The sequence below is a fragment of the Carassius auratus genome, chromosome 5 (genome assembly GCF_003368295.1).
Source record: "Carassius auratus strain Wakin chromosome 5, ASM336829v1, whole genome shotgun sequence".
Taxonomy (NCBI): Eukaryota; Metazoa; Chordata; class Actinopteri; order Cypriniformes; family Cyprinidae; genus Carassius; species Carassius auratus.
The window spans coordinates 15,763,685-15,781,219 of NC_039247.1; the positions used below are offsets into that span (position 1 = coordinate 15,763,685).

General features: G+C 37.6%; 2 protein-coding genes across 6 annotated transcripts in view; both read right to left on the bottom strand.

Moving 5' to 3' along the window:
* Positions 1-6,475, bottom strand: part of LOC113077963 (poly [ADP-ribose] polymerase 8-like) — a 31,819-nt gene extending 25,344 nt beyond the window's left edge. The window contains exons 1-2 of the mRNA XM_026250222.1: positions 5,797-6,475; positions 5,211-5,265 (exon numbers count right to left, since the gene is read on the bottom strand). Of these exons, the coding sequence (XP_026106007.1) occupies positions 5,211-5,265; positions 5,797-5,887 (146 nt within the window). The 5' untranslated portion in view covers positions 5,888-6,475. The remainder of the gene's footprint in view (positions 1-5,210; positions 5,266-5,796) is intronic.
* A 7,730-nt stretch (positions 6,476-14,205) lies between these two features.
* LOC113077974 (PDZ domain-containing protein 2-like) overlaps positions 14,206-17,535 on the bottom strand; it is a 62,517-nt gene continuing 59,187 nt past the window's right edge. For 4 of the 5 annotated variants that reach the window (XM_026250244.1, XM_026250231.1, XM_026250253.1 and 1 more), the window contains 5 exons: positions 17,348-17,465; positions 16,875-16,976; positions 15,902-16,175; positions 15,648-15,785; positions 14,206-15,487 (listed from right to left, as the gene is read on the bottom strand). In XM_026250244.1, the coding sequence (XP_026106029.1) occupies positions 15,396-15,487; positions 15,648-15,785; positions 15,902-16,175; positions 16,875-16,976; positions 17,348-17,465 (724 nt within the window). In that variant the 3' untranslated portion in view covers positions 14,206-15,395. The remainder of the gene's footprint in view (positions 15,488-15,647; positions 15,786-15,901; positions 16,176-16,874; positions 16,977-17,347; positions 17,466-17,535) is intronic. The other variant, XM_026250236.1, reaches the window with a different exon arrangement.

Here is a 17,535-nt window from a genome sequence, read left to right on the forward strand (position 1 = left end):
AGTATCCCTTTAAAACAGCTTTGGGACAACATGAAAGTGAGTAAATGACTCAAAATATTTTCGCGGCAACATGTTTGGTCTGCTGTCATTTTTAAGACCAACACACCTAATATACAGGCACGGTGTTGATATATCAATCAGGGATGGAAATTAGTATTATGTAAATTATGTAAACTTGCTTCACCTACCGGCCGCAGTGCGTTTTTTTTTTTTTTTTTTTGCAAAACGTAAATTTTTTGCGTATATATACAGCGTTAGATTGACTCCATAGATCAGTGCTTTTTTTTCTCAATGGATGCGCAACGCACCTGTATTTAATGTACCATAAACTCTAGTGTTAAAGCGGACAAATCGCCGTCACTTTCGCTCACACTCACATAGAGAAAGAGAGAGAGAGAGAGAGAGAAAGAGAGAGAGAGAGGACTGACGCACTACATTTAAACAATATTATTTGCCAAAATAACGGCGTTCCTATGGAAGTCTTCAGCTTTTAAGAACAGTTTAGCATGAGAAAAAAGACATGCACGATAATGATGTGTGCATGTGCAGTAAACCCTGGTAGGAAAATCTGATGGGTAGGATAAAATGTCAGGACACCGGTTTTCCGGTAGTGGGTGGAGTTAATGTGCGAACGACAATCTCATTGGCTGGCGCTCACCTATTATCATCTCTGTTTTGATTTCAGCAAATCAGTTCGAGCGAACACACAAAACCTGATTAATATTCATGAATCCAGCTGCTCATTAATCCTTAGAATCCTTAGTGTGTTTTATAGTTTTTATAATTAGGAATCGTATTATTATTACCCTCTCAGTTTTTTTTATAGGTTGTTTCCCAATCGTTTTTTTTTTTTTTTTACAGAAACACTGAATGACCAAAAAAGCACCACCACCAGTCCAGTTAAAATGTTCAGTTAAAACGACTATTAAGCATTCAAACATTGTTATCAAGTTTACTTCTAATTACTAAAGTTCTATTCTTAAATGATACTTGATTATTATAAAGCTTGACTGACTGGCGAGTAAACTAAAATAATTACTAGCCAATGGCGATTCAACTGCCAAGGTGTCCGTAGAGGGTTGTAAGTGGTTATGTAGAAACAACATTGTATCACTACACATGTTTGATAGCTCTGGCGTGATGAGACGCGTAAACAAGATGTATTAAAAACGCTATGCGTTCATTTGTCGACGGTGTAAAAGTTTGCAAGCTGAGATTTCTTTCAGTGATACAGTGTTGAACAGGGGATTTTTCCCCACGTGTTCCCAAACCACAAAAAATTAATAAATACACCAAAAAAAGAAAAAAAAGAAAAAAGAATACACTTATACATACACTTACTGGTGAATCCTTTCCTTTGGAATTAAATACAAGATTATTAATGCGTTCGAAAACTGTTAAGAATATATTTAGAATATCACAAAAATGTTTCTGTGCACAAAAAGTGGCCACAGTGGCCGGTGGACAAAAAAGTTAAATTCCATCCCTGATATATATATGTATTAAAAATGTGTGTGTGTTTGTATCATATTTTAAACATCTAATAATAAATGAGGCTCAATCATCTATTAACAAATGTGCGTGCTTATTTTAGCACTTCCATCAATGAATATGCAGCCTGCAAAACACAAATAAATATCAAATAAATAATAGTTAAACAAGAAAGTATTCTAAAGAAGAAAGTTAAATACACCCTTTCTGCAGGTCATGAGTGGCGCGGCGCGACACGACAAATACTATAGAATTAATTTTAAAGCAGGGTGAAATGCTATTTCATGCATACTGAGTTTTTTACACTGTTAAAGAGTTGGATTCCCATGCTAAACATGGACAAAGTTTCAAAAATTAAATTGTACGTTTGAAGAAGTATTTTTGTAACAAAAATACTCCTTCTGGTTTGTCACAAGTTTCGGAAAGTTTTTTTCGAGTATGGGTCTGTGTGACGTTAGATGGATCGGAATTTCCTTATATGTAGGGGTGCTCCGATCATTTAAATTTAAACCGCTGATAAGAGAACCGGCTTTACTGACGAGATGCGCATAACGATCGGCCGATCGTGATCGGAGCACCCCTACTTATATGGGTCCTAAGGGCACTTCTCCCGGAAAAGCGTGCGCTCCCGTGGAGCAGAGCAGAGACATTCACTGATCAGAGCGAGAGCGAAATGTCACAAAAGAAGTGTGTTTTTGGTTGCCAGGGCAAGACAACCCTGCACAGATTACCAAAAAAAAAATAAAAACAGCATTAAGGGACCCGTGGATGGAATTTATTTTTACAGAGCATCAATGGAGTTGTGCAAGTGTTTGTGTTTGTTCCCTGCATTTCAAAGATGCTTGTTTTACAAACAAGGCCCAGTTTTACGTCGGATTTGCATATCATTTATTTCTTAAGGATAATGCAATCCCAACGAAAAAGGGTCACGGTCATGTGTTGGAACCGCAGGCGGTGAGTAAAACTGCTTCAAATATCTCTGTGTTGTTAACGTAGCTATCGGCGCGTAAGCACATCAAGTAAACAACATGCGATGTTATCATCAAACTGCACTTTCCACATGTACACCTTAAAAAAAAAAAAAAAAAAAAAAAGACGACATAAAATGGAACTTTTCCATTGTCATTTTCCAAAACCGCTAAGCAAATATATACAGTTTCAATACATACTACGTAGTCATTGCTGCTGCTGCTGCTCTTGTTCAATTTCAGCCTCAGAATCTGATTCTGGATCATAAATATACGGCTGAATCTGACTGTTAGCCATAGTTTGTTTTGGATGATGTTTTTTTCCTCACGGTAATGTCACAGCTTCCAGACTTTCAACGCAAAAGCCTACTGGCGCTCGTGATTCTTTAGCTCCGCCCACACGTCACGCCTCCAGCCGGTCATGTTTTTCCGGGAAAAAACGGTACAGACTATCTTTCTCTTATAAATATAATAAAGCTAAAGACTTTTTAGAGTTATGAAGGATGCAGTACTACTCTATAGGTACTCAAGATTAACAGGATATTGAGTGAAAACGAGCATTTCACCCCCCTTTAATCAATCCGTGATGCTGCACTGGATGCAACACTACATGGCATGACAAATCCTCTACAGGAAACTGCCTCATCCTATTTATGAGGTACTGACACAGAGTTCAATTGTCCTGGGTAGGCAGTAGACAACCCTGTTGTGACGCGGTGTCAAGTCCAGTGTAGAAAGGTTTTACTAAAAAAAAAGCCTCGTCAATTTGCAAGGTGTGCGCGCAGTCAGCAGAGGCTCCATGAATGGAGATGGCACCAGATCGCCGATGTAGTATTTGGTTTCCCAACAAGGTCAATCGCAAAATCAATTTGCTGAATGCATAAACTATTTTCCTATGCTCATACCTGCCAATCTAAAGAAAATACTGTGCATGGTGTTTGAGGTAACTTGTAAATTTCTACAGACTTAAAAGTCTAAATAAAACAATTTGCAACTATTACTGTTATTACACTTGTATACAAAACAAGTGTGCATATAGTGTGGGACGTCACATGCACTACTGCCAGTGACAGTAGACATCACGGCCAACGTCACAGCCCTACACACTACTGTCCGCCATCCCATTAAAAACCTCCGGGAGAAGGGAAATCAATTTACAGTGACTTATTTTATCAATTAAAATATCGATATTTCATGCCAGCGTATCAATTCTCCTATCGCACAGAGAAGGTCAATGATTGACATTTTGTCAAAAGCGCCATACCAGTGCTAATTTTTAACCAAGGTCTAGTAGTTTTGCAAGTATTACTCATCTAAATGGCCTCGAGCTAAAATTTCTGTTTGGTATCACATCTGACTTCATTGTTAAATGAGGCTGCAAGTCCCATTTGCTGAAGAAAAAGCTGTCTGTCTTTCATCTCAGTCTGGTGGAGAGGTCTTAATAATATGTCAGCAGAGTTAGGGGTTTGTATAGTAAACAAGTCAATAGATTGGAAAGACTGCCCTTTCGAGAATCAGAGCAATCGTGTTCTTCTCATGTTTCCTTTCACCAGACAATACTCTGCATGAGACGCAAGACGTGTAAAACGAGACTTTTTGACTTCTTGTCAAGATTTCACACTAACCAACCAAAATCCACTAGACCAAATCCACTCCAAACTGAAAGTACCATGAACTTCCGCCAGCAGAAAGTGTAGAGACAAACATTCATTCAGCTTTTCTTGTAGTGTCTTTTACGGTCAACACATAAATCAAGAGTCTTAAACTAAATTTAAACTTGACATCAAAGAGCATCTATCAAATATTCACAGCTTTCAAGCAAATCATTACTCAAAAGGCAACACCTGAAGAGTGACATGTAAATATAAAAGCCACACTTGAACGCATTGGAATTCATGATCGGTGGAGCGATGAGTATGGGGTGTTTAATTTCCATCAGCTGCAGTGAACGAGAAATAAAGTACATGATTTGATTTTCTCCAAAAGGGAGTTTCCTAGTGCTCCGGGTTGTTTACTAGCACGCAGTAAAGAGTTTATTCTTTTTTTATATATATGAGGAACATACTGTAGCAGCTGAAAATGGCTGACAAATCATCACTGTTAAAGTGATTACTTAAAGTCGGTGACAGAGTACAGGGTAATGCATTACATTTAAATGAAATCTGTTTTTAATCACAGAGCAGCTAAGAGACTGCTTAGGCTTAAGGTGGTACATATTTATCAATGCACATGCTTTCATAAGCATTGCTGATCACTACAGAAGTGAACAGAGACAATGAAGATGAGGTTATTGTCCTCAGTGACAATGTTAAAAGAGAAATCGCATGAACCTCAAGTGAACCAAGAACGACACCCTGAATCCAAATTAAAGCCTTGCAAATCACAGAGAGAATTATTAGTAAACCCCCCCCAAAAAGTCATTGTTTCATATTTCGCTCATCCTCATGTTGTTCTAAACCCAAACAACTTTTTTTCTCAGTGAAGCACAAATGATTTTAAGCAGTATGACAGCTTCACTATCCTTTCACTTTCATTCCATCTTTTTCCAAAAAAATAAAAGCTAATAGATACTGAGTCATTCCACCTGGCAGCTTTTGTTTTTTTCTGCAGAAGCAAGAAAGGTTTTCAGCAACATGAGGCTGATTTTTAGAATAAACACTGAGAAATATAATAACTCAAAACATAAACACTTTAGGAGTGTGAGTGTACAGCAGCTGTTTACATTCAGAGCATAGCAGCCTCTATATTTACCTTTTAGGTCCTTTTGAGTAGGTGAAGGTGAAGGTGGAGTCGGAGAATCGGAAGTCTGAAACAAACAGACAAACAATCAGTGAGCAATGTAACACACTGGACCCCCCCAAAAAAGTGATGCCACTTTCAACAAGTGTAGTGTCCATGGCAACATCAACAGGGAATGTCCAACGACAGTGAATATACAAAAAATGAAATGGATAGCTAAAATAGTAAGGCGTGGTAATTGAAAAATCATTCACATCACAAAACAACACCTGAGTCCTGAGACGAATGTTAATGCGTTTATTAGAGTGATAAAAGCAGAATATGTGGTAGTAATAATATAGGCAGTTTACGTTTTGCGAGGCCCTCGGTTGCAGTTGGTTACTGCATAATTTACAATGTCCAGGAAAGATTAAATTGCGTACGACGGAGCACATTAGCCACATACTATATGCGTTTCTGAACGGGCTTTTGTGTGTTGAAGGAGGAAATAAAGGTATTAGCGGTCAGACTGACAGCCTGTCAATTGTGTTGAGTAAATCTATTGACAATTATTGTTAAAGTAAGACAGCTCTCTTAATAAGACACAATGGAAACTCACCGGAAAACAGGCAGTCTTTCTCTGCCTTACACCTTTGAATTACGATGTCGACGTCTTTTTGAATCCTCTCTTGCCTTGAACACATCCCCATGAAATAACACACACTAGAATGGCTTCTCTAACTAATATTCGGCGAAACAAACGATTCCTTTCCGCTCGCAGACACGTATGGCTGTGGGGAAGAGTAGGAATACGTGCTTGGAGATCTGCTGTAACAATCCCAGGTGTGTCACGCCAACCGACACCGTTTCATTTCTTCTAACAATAGCCTCGATCGCATGAGCACAGCGGGGAGAGAGCTCTTGTTCGCGACAGCCTTCATAAAGATATCACTTTTACACCGGAAGCATCTTTCAGTCGTCCTCATAACTCTGCTGAACCCAACAATGGCGATGTCGAAAGCCAAACCACGAAGCGAACAAAAGAGAAAAGATACCGCAAGTCTTACAGTAAAACCAACGCGGGCGTGTGCAGCAGACCGTTACGGATGCGCTGAAGTTGCACCACGGGGCTAATCAGTGTGGGAATCCTGTGTTAGCATGCACGAGCTGAACTCGGTGGGAACGGGAATCACAACAAGGCGGATGATGTCATGGACGTGTTTTTCTCCCCACGCGCCCTCGCTGCTGCTGGCAGCACCTCGGACCTGCTCAGCATCACTGGCTTCTGATACATGCAATAAAAAAAACGATTTTGCTAATAAATATATATTCAGCTTATCATTGCTGATTTTTAATTAAGCAGTCTCACATGAACATTGTCTTTTTGATTATAAAGACGAAGCACATGTATACTGATATGCAGTACAATGGCAACATTACAAGTTTGATGTTTCTTTTCCTCAAGTTAAATAAACAGCTATTAATATCAATTTGTGGATCAGACTTTGTGCCACCCATGAACCCACAGAACGAAAGCGGAACTGGAGTATAAGTTCTGTGATCGTTCTGAGGCTCTACCACGGTTTTGCATTTCACACTCTCCTCACACCAATTACAGAAACCATACCAAAACCCAAATTTATGATTGTTTACATCATCAGTTAATATATAATATTAAAGGGGTCACCAGATGCTGATATTATTCTTTAGGATCTTAATGAAAATTCTGTAACATAGTTTGGTTTAAAGTTTCTCAAAGGTTAGTGCAAAACCTTTTTTATGCCTGCAAATAAGCTCTTTACAGAGCAAGCCATTTTGTAACATTTTCCTTTAAATGTTAATGAGCTCTGCTGACCCCGCCCCCTCTCTTCTGAGACTTTATTTTAGCTGCATTCATCATGAAACTAGTACATAGGTAAGGCAATTTGCAAATTCATTTAAATACCTCATACTCACTTTCTCTGTAGACCACAAATTATTTGTGCAAACATAGACACATTTAGGTATATTGGGGGCACATTCCCTTCAGAAACAAACGTAATCTACTGTCTCTTCAGCAGCTCAGATTTCGGGGGTTAAACGACAACTGCTGTGTTCATTATTACATCCAACAACAAAACACCTCAATCACTATGAGACATTCTTGTCTACATTTGCTCTGGCAGTGAAACAATGGTATTCTGTTCACATCTCACTCATGGCTGTCTAAGGTAAGACGCCAATCCAGTCTATGCTGAAATACACTGTCAATCAAACTATCGTGGGCGGGGCCTGTCTTTGTGATGTCAAAAAGACAGGCATCTGAGATCAGCTCGATTTGAACACTGGGTGGATTTTTATCATTATAGGGTGGTTGAGTACACACACTGCCAACACACATTTCAGTTCAAACAACTTTATAAAAGTGCATGTAGCATCCGATGATCCCATTAAGATCAGTTAAAGTGAGGATATCCTAACTTTGGGAATGGATAATATTTACAACTTTATTCTTAAATTAGAAAATAAGAAATAATTATTACAATAAGACATTTTTAAGAGTGTTTCATGAATCTGCATATGATCCCTGATAATTAAAGAAGATGACAATCATGGCATTTGTGTCATTGGAGATGTGTTTGATGATATAATCATTTAATGGCCTTGACTTTCAGAGCTTAAAGGGGTCATATAATTCGATTAAAATTTTTCCTTTCTCTTTGGAGTGTTACAAGCTCTTGGTGCATAAAGAAGATCTGTAAAGTTGCAAAGACTAAAGTCTCAAACCCAAAGAGATATTCTTTATAAAAGTTAAGACTTGTCCACGGCACGCCCTCCTAAAACTGCTTATTCTAACACACCCACATGTCTACGTTCTGATGTGGGAAGATATGCATAACGCCGCCCAAATGTTCACTCAAAGAAAGAAGGCGTAACTTTTATTCTCGCTGTTGCCACAGCTGCCATGTTGTGGAGATACTGTGTATTTCCTTGTGAATATGAAACTACTTTGTTTGGTCTTCTAAAAGAGGACACAACTAGAAATCAGTGGTTAAGTTGTATTTACAACACTATTCCAAAACCAAATATTCAGATGTGTGCAGCACATTTTATGGAGGACTGTTTCCTGATCCTGAGAGAGTAGACTTCAAATGCTGGCTCTTCTGACTCACAGTCTGTAAATAGCCTATGTTTACATATGTAAATAGATTTGCCACTGATGATTCAAATGCGAGTTTTGAACAGTAGCGCTTGCTGTTTGTCGTTTCTCGGATCACAAGTGCAGACATTGTTCTATGTTTATGCGTTACTCGTAAAAAGACTTTTATTTTATTGTCATTATAATCCGTAATTATGTCCCCACTGGATACAACAAATGCCTTGTATATAATGGGTTTTGATGTTTTTGTCTCGGAACTCCGGGAGACATGACATCACAGTATAGTAAGGGGCATAACATTTCGGTCACATGTTTGATGTATTCGGCCAATCACAACACACTGGATAGCTGGCCAATCAGCGTACACCTTGCTTAACAGACCGAGGAGCTTTGTAAAAAATCGACATGTTTCAGAAAGGCGAGGCATAGAGCAGAATCAATAATATATATTATATGGAAAATAATGTTTTTTTTTGTTTTTTGTTTTTTTACATAAACATTTCATTACACCAAATACACCAAATAATGTTATTTTAGAAACATCATATGACCCCCTTAACAGCCTCATTTGCAGATTCCATACAACTGTGTGTTATCGTAAATGAATCCTACCACCTGCAAAAACGTTGTGACATCTTATGTAAAACTTCTTTATTTGATAACAAATCACTCCAAAATAGATGCCATATTGAATATTAGCAGGCTGTCAATTTATGCGACAAGCTGTTTCCACAGTGTCCATGATGAATTTGACATGAACTGCTACCTCAAACACATTGTTTTAACTTTGCAATTTGTCTGTAGCGCAATAAAGCTTTTACCTACGGAACTGTCTGTGGAATGAGCCATGCAATCAATAGGAACACATCACAACACAGTTCATCATCACCCGTCTCTCACTGTGCTTGCACACGTCGTTCTTCTCAACATTATGAACACTGAACAGCTTCATTCCAGTCTTTACAATTTTCATGTCTTCTCCCAACAGGATAAATGTGTATAATAACACTAGCAAAATGTTTTTTGAACATGCTTATAGCTTTGTTTTTTTACACGTTCATAGAAATAGCCTTACAAGGTAAATGAATATGACAATCTGGTTTTAATCACTGTACTGTGGTACATTTTGTGAAAGGGAAACTGCTGATTACATTCTTATCAAACAGTCATCACTGGCGATAAATAACCATCATTTCATTTTTATTTAGTTTTTCTAAATTAGCATCAAGGATTTTCATGATTGAAACTGAGATTCTGTTCACACCAGAGAGGAAAAGCTGTAGAGGGCCCGGTTTAGGCCACAGTAGCCCGTCCAGCCTGGAGATGGATGGCTGTGTTAGTGGCACTTTGATGAACAGCTCCATCTGGACTTTGGCTGGTGACACACCAGTCTGGAGCTGCTTCAAGGAGACCACACTTGCCCAGCTGTGCTGAAGCAGGCAAGTCCTCGGCTGATGACTGCAGTGGCAGTCTACCTTCCTGTACTGAGCCTCCAGTGTATTTCCCCCTTCCACATACACTGTGTGATTGAGGATTTAGTGCATGTTCTGATGAATACACACACAAGCACACTCATCATTTTCTCTTTCACCTAAATGGCACCTCATCTCAATGTGATGTTATTGGAATCAACGCTGCTGATGTGCAATGCAGAACTTCGCTAATGATCTTCTCTGTGCCGCCATCAACTCATCATTCAGTGCTCCTTTCGATGATTTCACCATTATGAGAGTGATAAAAGAGCCCCGGTGGATTTCAATGCAACGTATTTTGGAGGGGATTCTGCTGATAGATCCCTCCAGGAAGCACCGTGCTAAAACAAACATGCACAAACACATATTTACTGCCAGCTGGCTAAAGTTAAGAGGAGAATTTGAAAAAAGAGAGAAAAAATGAACGCTATTATAGCAGCTTGACAGAGAGGAGAGAATTTCCTTTTCTTTTTTTGGGAGGGGGGGTTTGAGTTGACTCCATGCTGAACTCGATTCATTAATCCTAATTTCACAGTTAGTCAAACAGTTGATTACTGTGAGCGTACATATGTCCTCTGGTGTTCTATATTATCAGGTCTGCATACTAGATAAACTGTGTTTAAGAGGCTAGATGCATCCAAGTTACCAATAATCCTCTTTCTTCATCCACATTAAAGGTTTTGCATTGGATGTGTTGTTTGTCTTCAGCAGAACTCAGATCAGCAGAATTTGTAGGGGGTCCGTTTTGGGAGTCACTCCTGCTTCAAAGGACTGCTTGCCTTATATATAATATACATATTATATATGACACATATTTTATGTATTTGCCCTTATCAATAGTGCCCAGGAAATTGGCTTTTTATATGAAATACTCCAATCTTTTCATTTATAAACTTTTTTTTTTTAGGAAGATTTATTGCCCTGGTATATAATGGGAATTACAATCAGTTATAAATATCCTGACATTTCTGCAGGAAAGGTGTGTGTGAAAGAGGGACCACTTTTTATTTGGGTGGTTCACTTCTGCAATATTTTTGTCATGAATAACATTAGCAATCTGGGACTTGATGTCTCACAAAAAGGTAAATGGTCACTTTCTATCTCCCTTTCTTCAAAACCAGTATGTTGAATGAGTGTTTAGATCCCAGATGTGCAATGAGGTCACAGTTAGATGGCAAAGAGCCAAGCCTTAACCAATAGGCATGGATGACTAATGTGTTAGCGAGGTTGGGATTCATTCATTCATCTCATTTCCCCTCCCTCCCTCCCTGTAGACTGACTCAGGTATTCCAAATATCTAAGACTGCAAGTCATGTAATCCATTAGCTTAGCTTGCAGGAACCACTGTTCGGTGACACACAGTGAAGAGACAGATCTAGATGATTCAATACTTTATACAATGCAAGCCCAAATTGTATAAATTATAAATTCCAAACTCATCTCATTATTTTGATTGGTTTAAGAATTGCCTGTGACACAAATCTGAATGTCAACCTCAAGAAGTTTTGATTCACATTTAAAGTTCGTGATCATCTGTAAATCAGCGTGACCTTTAAGAGGGAGCCTTCACTGCTTTGTTTTAGCGAAATATATATCGATGTTTCTGTCTATTTCCAAGTTGAAAAAAACAACAACAATCAGACAGCTTCAGATAGTCTATGTTATTTTGTATTCATCTGTCTGTCTGGTAATATATTGCACACTAATGATGTTTGGTCTAGTGACTGTTTTAGGCTTGTAAATCACCCAAGACGTTTAAAAAAAAAAAAAAATCCTATTTAAGCTATGTTTCAGTATGTTAATATTTTGCATACTTTTGGCCCTATGCATTTTGAGGTGATATTAATCCAATTTTTAATTTATGGTCTTATCTGTATAAATTTTACTAATACTATTTTGGGTCATCACTTGATGTTAACTGATCACGAAGCAAAACCAACTGAAAACCTCTGCCCTAGAAACAAATATGTGACATGACATTCAGCCAAGTATGGTGACCCATACTCAAAATTCATGCTCTGCATTTAACCCATCCAAAGTGCACACACAGACCGTGAACACACACACGCACACACTGTGAACACACACCCAGAGCAGTGGGCAGCCATTTATGGGGAGCAGTCGGGGGTTCAGTGCCTTGCTCAAGGGCACCTCAGTCGTGGTATTGCCTGCCCGAGACTCGAACCCACAACCCTAGGGTTAGGAGTCAAACTCTAACCACTAGGCCACAACTTCCCCATAAACATGAAACTTTATCATCCTCACTTTGTAATTCTGCACAATTTCGTTTTGCTTTACCATAGCTATGTGAGGGCATGGTATCTCAAAATCTTATCTCAAAAACTTCAGCACTAATGTTTTTTGTCTTAAAATTTTTTACTGTTCTTGACTTTCATTGTGTAAACAAAAGGTCAGAAATCTGAATTTTTAAAACTCTCTCTATATGAGGTTCTGAAGTCCAACGAGAGCATGTCAAGAAAAAAAAGGAGAGATTTTATAGAAAGTTAATTTGCAGAATGACAGCGAAGTCGTTCTTTGAAAAAGGAACAAAGGAGACTGAGTGGAGCACAGGGCTCCCAAGAGAAAAAAAAAAAAAAAAAAAAAGAAAAAAGAAAAAAAAGCAAGTTACTTCAAAAATTATATTAATATATATTACTCTATCCGGGGTGCTAAAATCACACTATACAGAAAACAAGCCTTCAACAAAAACAAAAATGTAAACAAGCAATTTTTTTTTCCTGACACATTGATAACATTCAGTGTTAAAACATGTGAATTATTGTTTTTTCATTGAACCTTCATCCATTACATAAATAAAGAAACATTTAGTGTGTGTGTGCTACTAGATTTTATCTAGTGGTCTTTTGGACCTCCTCTATGTTAAGCCTACGCACTTTTTCCATTCTAACTGTCCGGTCACAGGGTTTGAACCCACCCACACAGTAACTATTTCTATTCTTTGTCTGATGTGTGTAAATGTCACATCCAAAAACTATCAGAGGTTATCTATCAGAGGTTTCACTGCAGTCCTGAAGCCACACACACACACACACACACAATGTATATTTTTGGAGTATGTAGCCAAGGTGTGATATGTTAAGCTTTCTTATGCTGACTGGAATATCACACTGTTTTTGTAGCTTTTGATGACATAACTGTTAAACGGAGGGCAGGAAATGGGTGAGAACTAAAACTGTGAGATCTTAACAAGTGTCTGCTTTGTTTTAAATGACAGTAGAACTCATGTAGCCTTAGGCTAACAGTTTTCTACACCTTACATAAGTGCCGTCATAATCATAGCTCCATAGAACAAAGGGAACATACAAGCTAGGCATTTCTCATCGACGCCTGGTAGTATCCATGTTTGTAATATTTATGCTTTTGTTTACAAATGGTTAATACGATGGTTACGTCAAACTGTGTTATGATAGGCCTGCATATCCAGTCTCCTGGCACAGAGAAAGCAGCTACAACTCAAGACAGTCACAACAGCTGCAGTTTCCATGTTTAGATCATTTTGTGATGGCTGAATCATAGAAAGACATTCACAGAAAACAGGGCCGTTGATGGAGGAGACTGATGATCACTGAACTCTTAGCAGGTAGAGTGAGGTGGCAGCACTTCCCAGGAGACTGTGGCCACCATCTGGACTGGAAAGAAAGAGATGCAAACACCACGGTATCCATAGAAATATTAGGGTTTTCAAGTTTCAAGTGATAATAAAAATAAGAATTGTTTCGAGCACCCAGTCAGAATATTAAGAGTGATTTCTGGAGGATCATGTGACACCGAAGACTGGAGTAAAAAAAAATGTGTTTTGCCATCACAAGAATAAATTACATTACAGTTATTTTAAATTGTAATAACATTTATCAATATTACAGTTTTTACTGTTTTTTTTTTTTTTTTTTAATGGAGCCTTGGTGAGCAAAAAAACATTAAAAAAGCTTACAGCCCTCCCACATTTGAACAGTAGTGTAAATGTAATAATTTTGTAATGGTTAAACAGCCATGGAATATTATAAGGAATTGCATGAGACAAATGCTATATTCATGTCAGAGCCAGGTATGAAAAAAAAAACATGGCCAGTGAGGCAAAAAATCACTTGCAATATTTGCAGTGTAACAAACCTTTGTAAAAACATCCTCAAACTTTTATGTATTTACTCTAATTGAGCTTTTGCATTCATGTCAATTAGTTATTTAGCACCAAACACTTCAACCTGTTGTGGCTCTCAGTAAGAGCATGTAGTGTTCATTAATAAGGAAATTAACAAATAACAAGTAACCTAGATAACTGCCTAAGAAAGCAAAGATTTGCAAACACTTGCATATTAAATGGAGAATTCGCACAAATATGCAGATTCATATAAATAACTCCGACAGGCAAAATTTGGTGCATGAGTAAAATAGCACATTTAAAAAACATCTGATGTCTTTATTCGCAAGGGCAGAACAGAAAGTTAGATAGACAAAAATATATATATATCCATAATTGTTTTTTTTCTCCATATACACTATAGTTCATACACTTGTGCTTAATACGCAGCAAAATTAAATTACAATAAAATAAGTGGGAGCCTCAATATTTTAAACAAAGAAAATTCTAGTAAAATATAACAACAACAACACTGATACATTTTATCCGGGAGACAACTCTATTGAAAGTCTCAGAAGGTAAACGTGACAATATTCACAGCTGAAAGAAAAGGATCAAACATAATCATAACTGTAAAAGTCTATACTGCATTCCAATTAAACTGTGCTAAGGTGACAATGCTTTTTCATTCTGTGATTGTATTTCAAATGTTAATAACCTGATTGAATTCAAGTATTTAAAGGTGAAGCAAGTGTAAAAATGGTGGCTTCTCACAGATGTTTTTTTTTTTGTCATGTCATCTTGTGCTTTAACCAATAGCATGGGTCTGGGGTACAGCTTCCTGTTTTATGTAAAAAGGCCTGAAAGATGGGGTGATAGGAGTGTTTGCTAGTGGTACACACTTTAGCTTTAAGATGAAATAATTAAATGCCAAATCCCCCCAAAAATTGCAATCATCAAAAGGAACAATAAAAATACCAGTAAAACAGAGAACAGAGAGAGAAAAAAGAATAATTCCACAAATCCATATTAGTCATAAACCAGTCAAAAACAAACACTCATTTTATGATACACACAGAATTTGATATGTACATTGATCTACTGTAATCCATTAGATTAGGCAATGGGAACACACTCTTTAGTGGTCTGCATTATCACCGTATAAGCATAGCTATATTTATAAACCAATTTTCACAATATTGGAATTAAATTATATTACACAAGGGATGCAGTTGTTAACATATCATTGAGAATTCTTCAAAAAGTCATCAAGCACAAAGTTTGTGCATATTAAACCCGCATATGTGAGTCTACCACAAATCTGCAGAAGCCTCGGTTTGTATAAAAATGAATGTGCATCAGGTTCTTCATCATAGAGATCCGATAACAAACTTACGAAAAGAAATACAAAGTCTATGTACAACAAGAGTCCACCACAGATCAGACCGGGTCATACTGAAGTCCTGGGTTTTCTGATGACTTACTGGACGGGGCCCTCAGAGACAGTTTTAATGATGTTCCAGGCGTTGAAAAGCCCAGCTGTTGATGGCTAGAAGTTCATCTCTGACATCAATGACCCGGGACTGTTCAGCAGCTCCTCCTGAATGGTGACAAAGAACACACAGTCTGAACGTTACACTCTTCCTGAACCTTTCTGTCTTATCATGCTTGGAGATGAGCTAAGTGTTCTCTCGATACATATATTATAACTTTTGTCTCCTCCTAGTGGATGTCTTGAAATGTTTGTGTAGAGCACTCACCACGGAAAATGCGTTTGATGTAGAGAGGTCGATCTCCACGAGCAGATGCTTTGCCTCCGTCTAGACTGAACCCTAAACCAGCCGTAGTCTTCTGTAACTCCACACTCAAAGCCCCGTCTGGTCTCAATTCCACACCTACTACACACCAAGAAGCCAATTAGGAACAGAACAAGTTATTTACACTATAAAAACCCAAGCCAATAAGTTGAAGACCAATCTTTGCCACAGAAGTGACAATGACTCCAGATGCTCACTTGTTTTATGTTCTCTGCTGCTGTCTCTGTGACCTGGAGTGGGACAGATTCCAGTATGAAGGGGAAGTTCTTGTTTAGGTGATGTTGGCTCAGTGTTCCTGCCCTTCTGGATGATCACCAATGCCTGTTTTGGCAGTCTGGTCTGATGAAGGCAGGACAGCGCCTCTCCGTGTGTGATCCCACTCATGCTGGTCCCGTTTATTGACAAAATTCTGTCTCCTCTATGAATGGTCCCTTCCACGCCTGCCACCCCTCGAGTGAACACCCGATGGACCTTCAACAAATGAAATTTCAGTTTACATTTCAGTTCTAAACTTAGTTTAGTTAATTAACTTAATCTTTTTTTTTTTTACTCCGTTCCTTTAAAAAGCACAAGGGGGAGATCATGTATAATTATATATGTTACAAATAATGGCTACTGATTTTTTAATTTATCGATTTAACCTGATAACTGTCACTCATGTTTTTGAAGATAGACTTGAATGTGCATGATACACACCTAAGTTTTTATATTTCATGTCTGAAAACATTTTGTAACATGATTTTGATGTGCCATTTACATGGTAATGCAATGTCTGATTTTAAAATGGGTTTTGAAGGATGAATTTTGAGATTTTATGTTTTCAAGTGATATATAACTTCTGATGATTTCTAAAATGTGATAGAGAAAAAGGCAACGAGGAAGTCTTATTTTTAAACAAAGGTCAAAGCTCCTTTTGTAATGTAGATTTCTGAGGGTGCACTCTTGTCATAAATTAATCTATTACTTTTCCTACATAATTTTTAACAAAAAATATTGGTATAATATATATTTGGGAGTCTTAGACCTTTCCAACGATATATAGTTTGTCAAGATTAGATTAAATTTGATTGTAATATAGTATAGTCAAGGTAGGCGTCCCGTATACGGGACGGGGTGACATTTAACAGGTTAAAGAAAAAGTTTCAGTTTTGCTTGAAAAAAAGAGCTTACAGTCATAAATTTCTGCTCCAGATCTACTCCTCCGGCGATGCTGAAGCCCAGTCCAGATCCTTGCTCTTTGGTTAAGATCACAAAGTAAATGCCATCTTTAACCTAAATAAAAAAGATTCATGCAATACAAGATTAACTTAACTGAGATTGTTTTTTTTTTTATCAAATGGAATATAGAAAGCTATAAATAGGGTCCATATTAACAATGGCTGTTCTGTTAGGAAAATAGACTGATAAAAATAACCAAAAGGTGTGAGTATTATAAATATTAATAAGCCCACACAAAGGCATTTCTGTAATTGCTATCTGAAGCCATATTTTCCCCATTCTTTAAAAATAAACTTTAGAACGTCAGATCATTTTTATACTTAAAACATTAGCTTTCTAAATAGACATTAAAACAATCTGATATGTAAACAAATCATTTTCTATTACATTTATGGAACATGAAAAATACTGATAAGATAATTGACCTCTGAAAGAGTGTTTATTTCCTGTATGAGACTTGTCACATCCACTTTGGTCGTGAGGGAACGCAGAACATCTTGCACTTTATTTTGGTCCAAAGGAGAAGATTCAAGGTCTTTCAAACTGTTGAAGATACACAACAGCAATATTAGCTGTAATACTGTTTTTGTCCTAGTCAGGAAATGTTATCAAC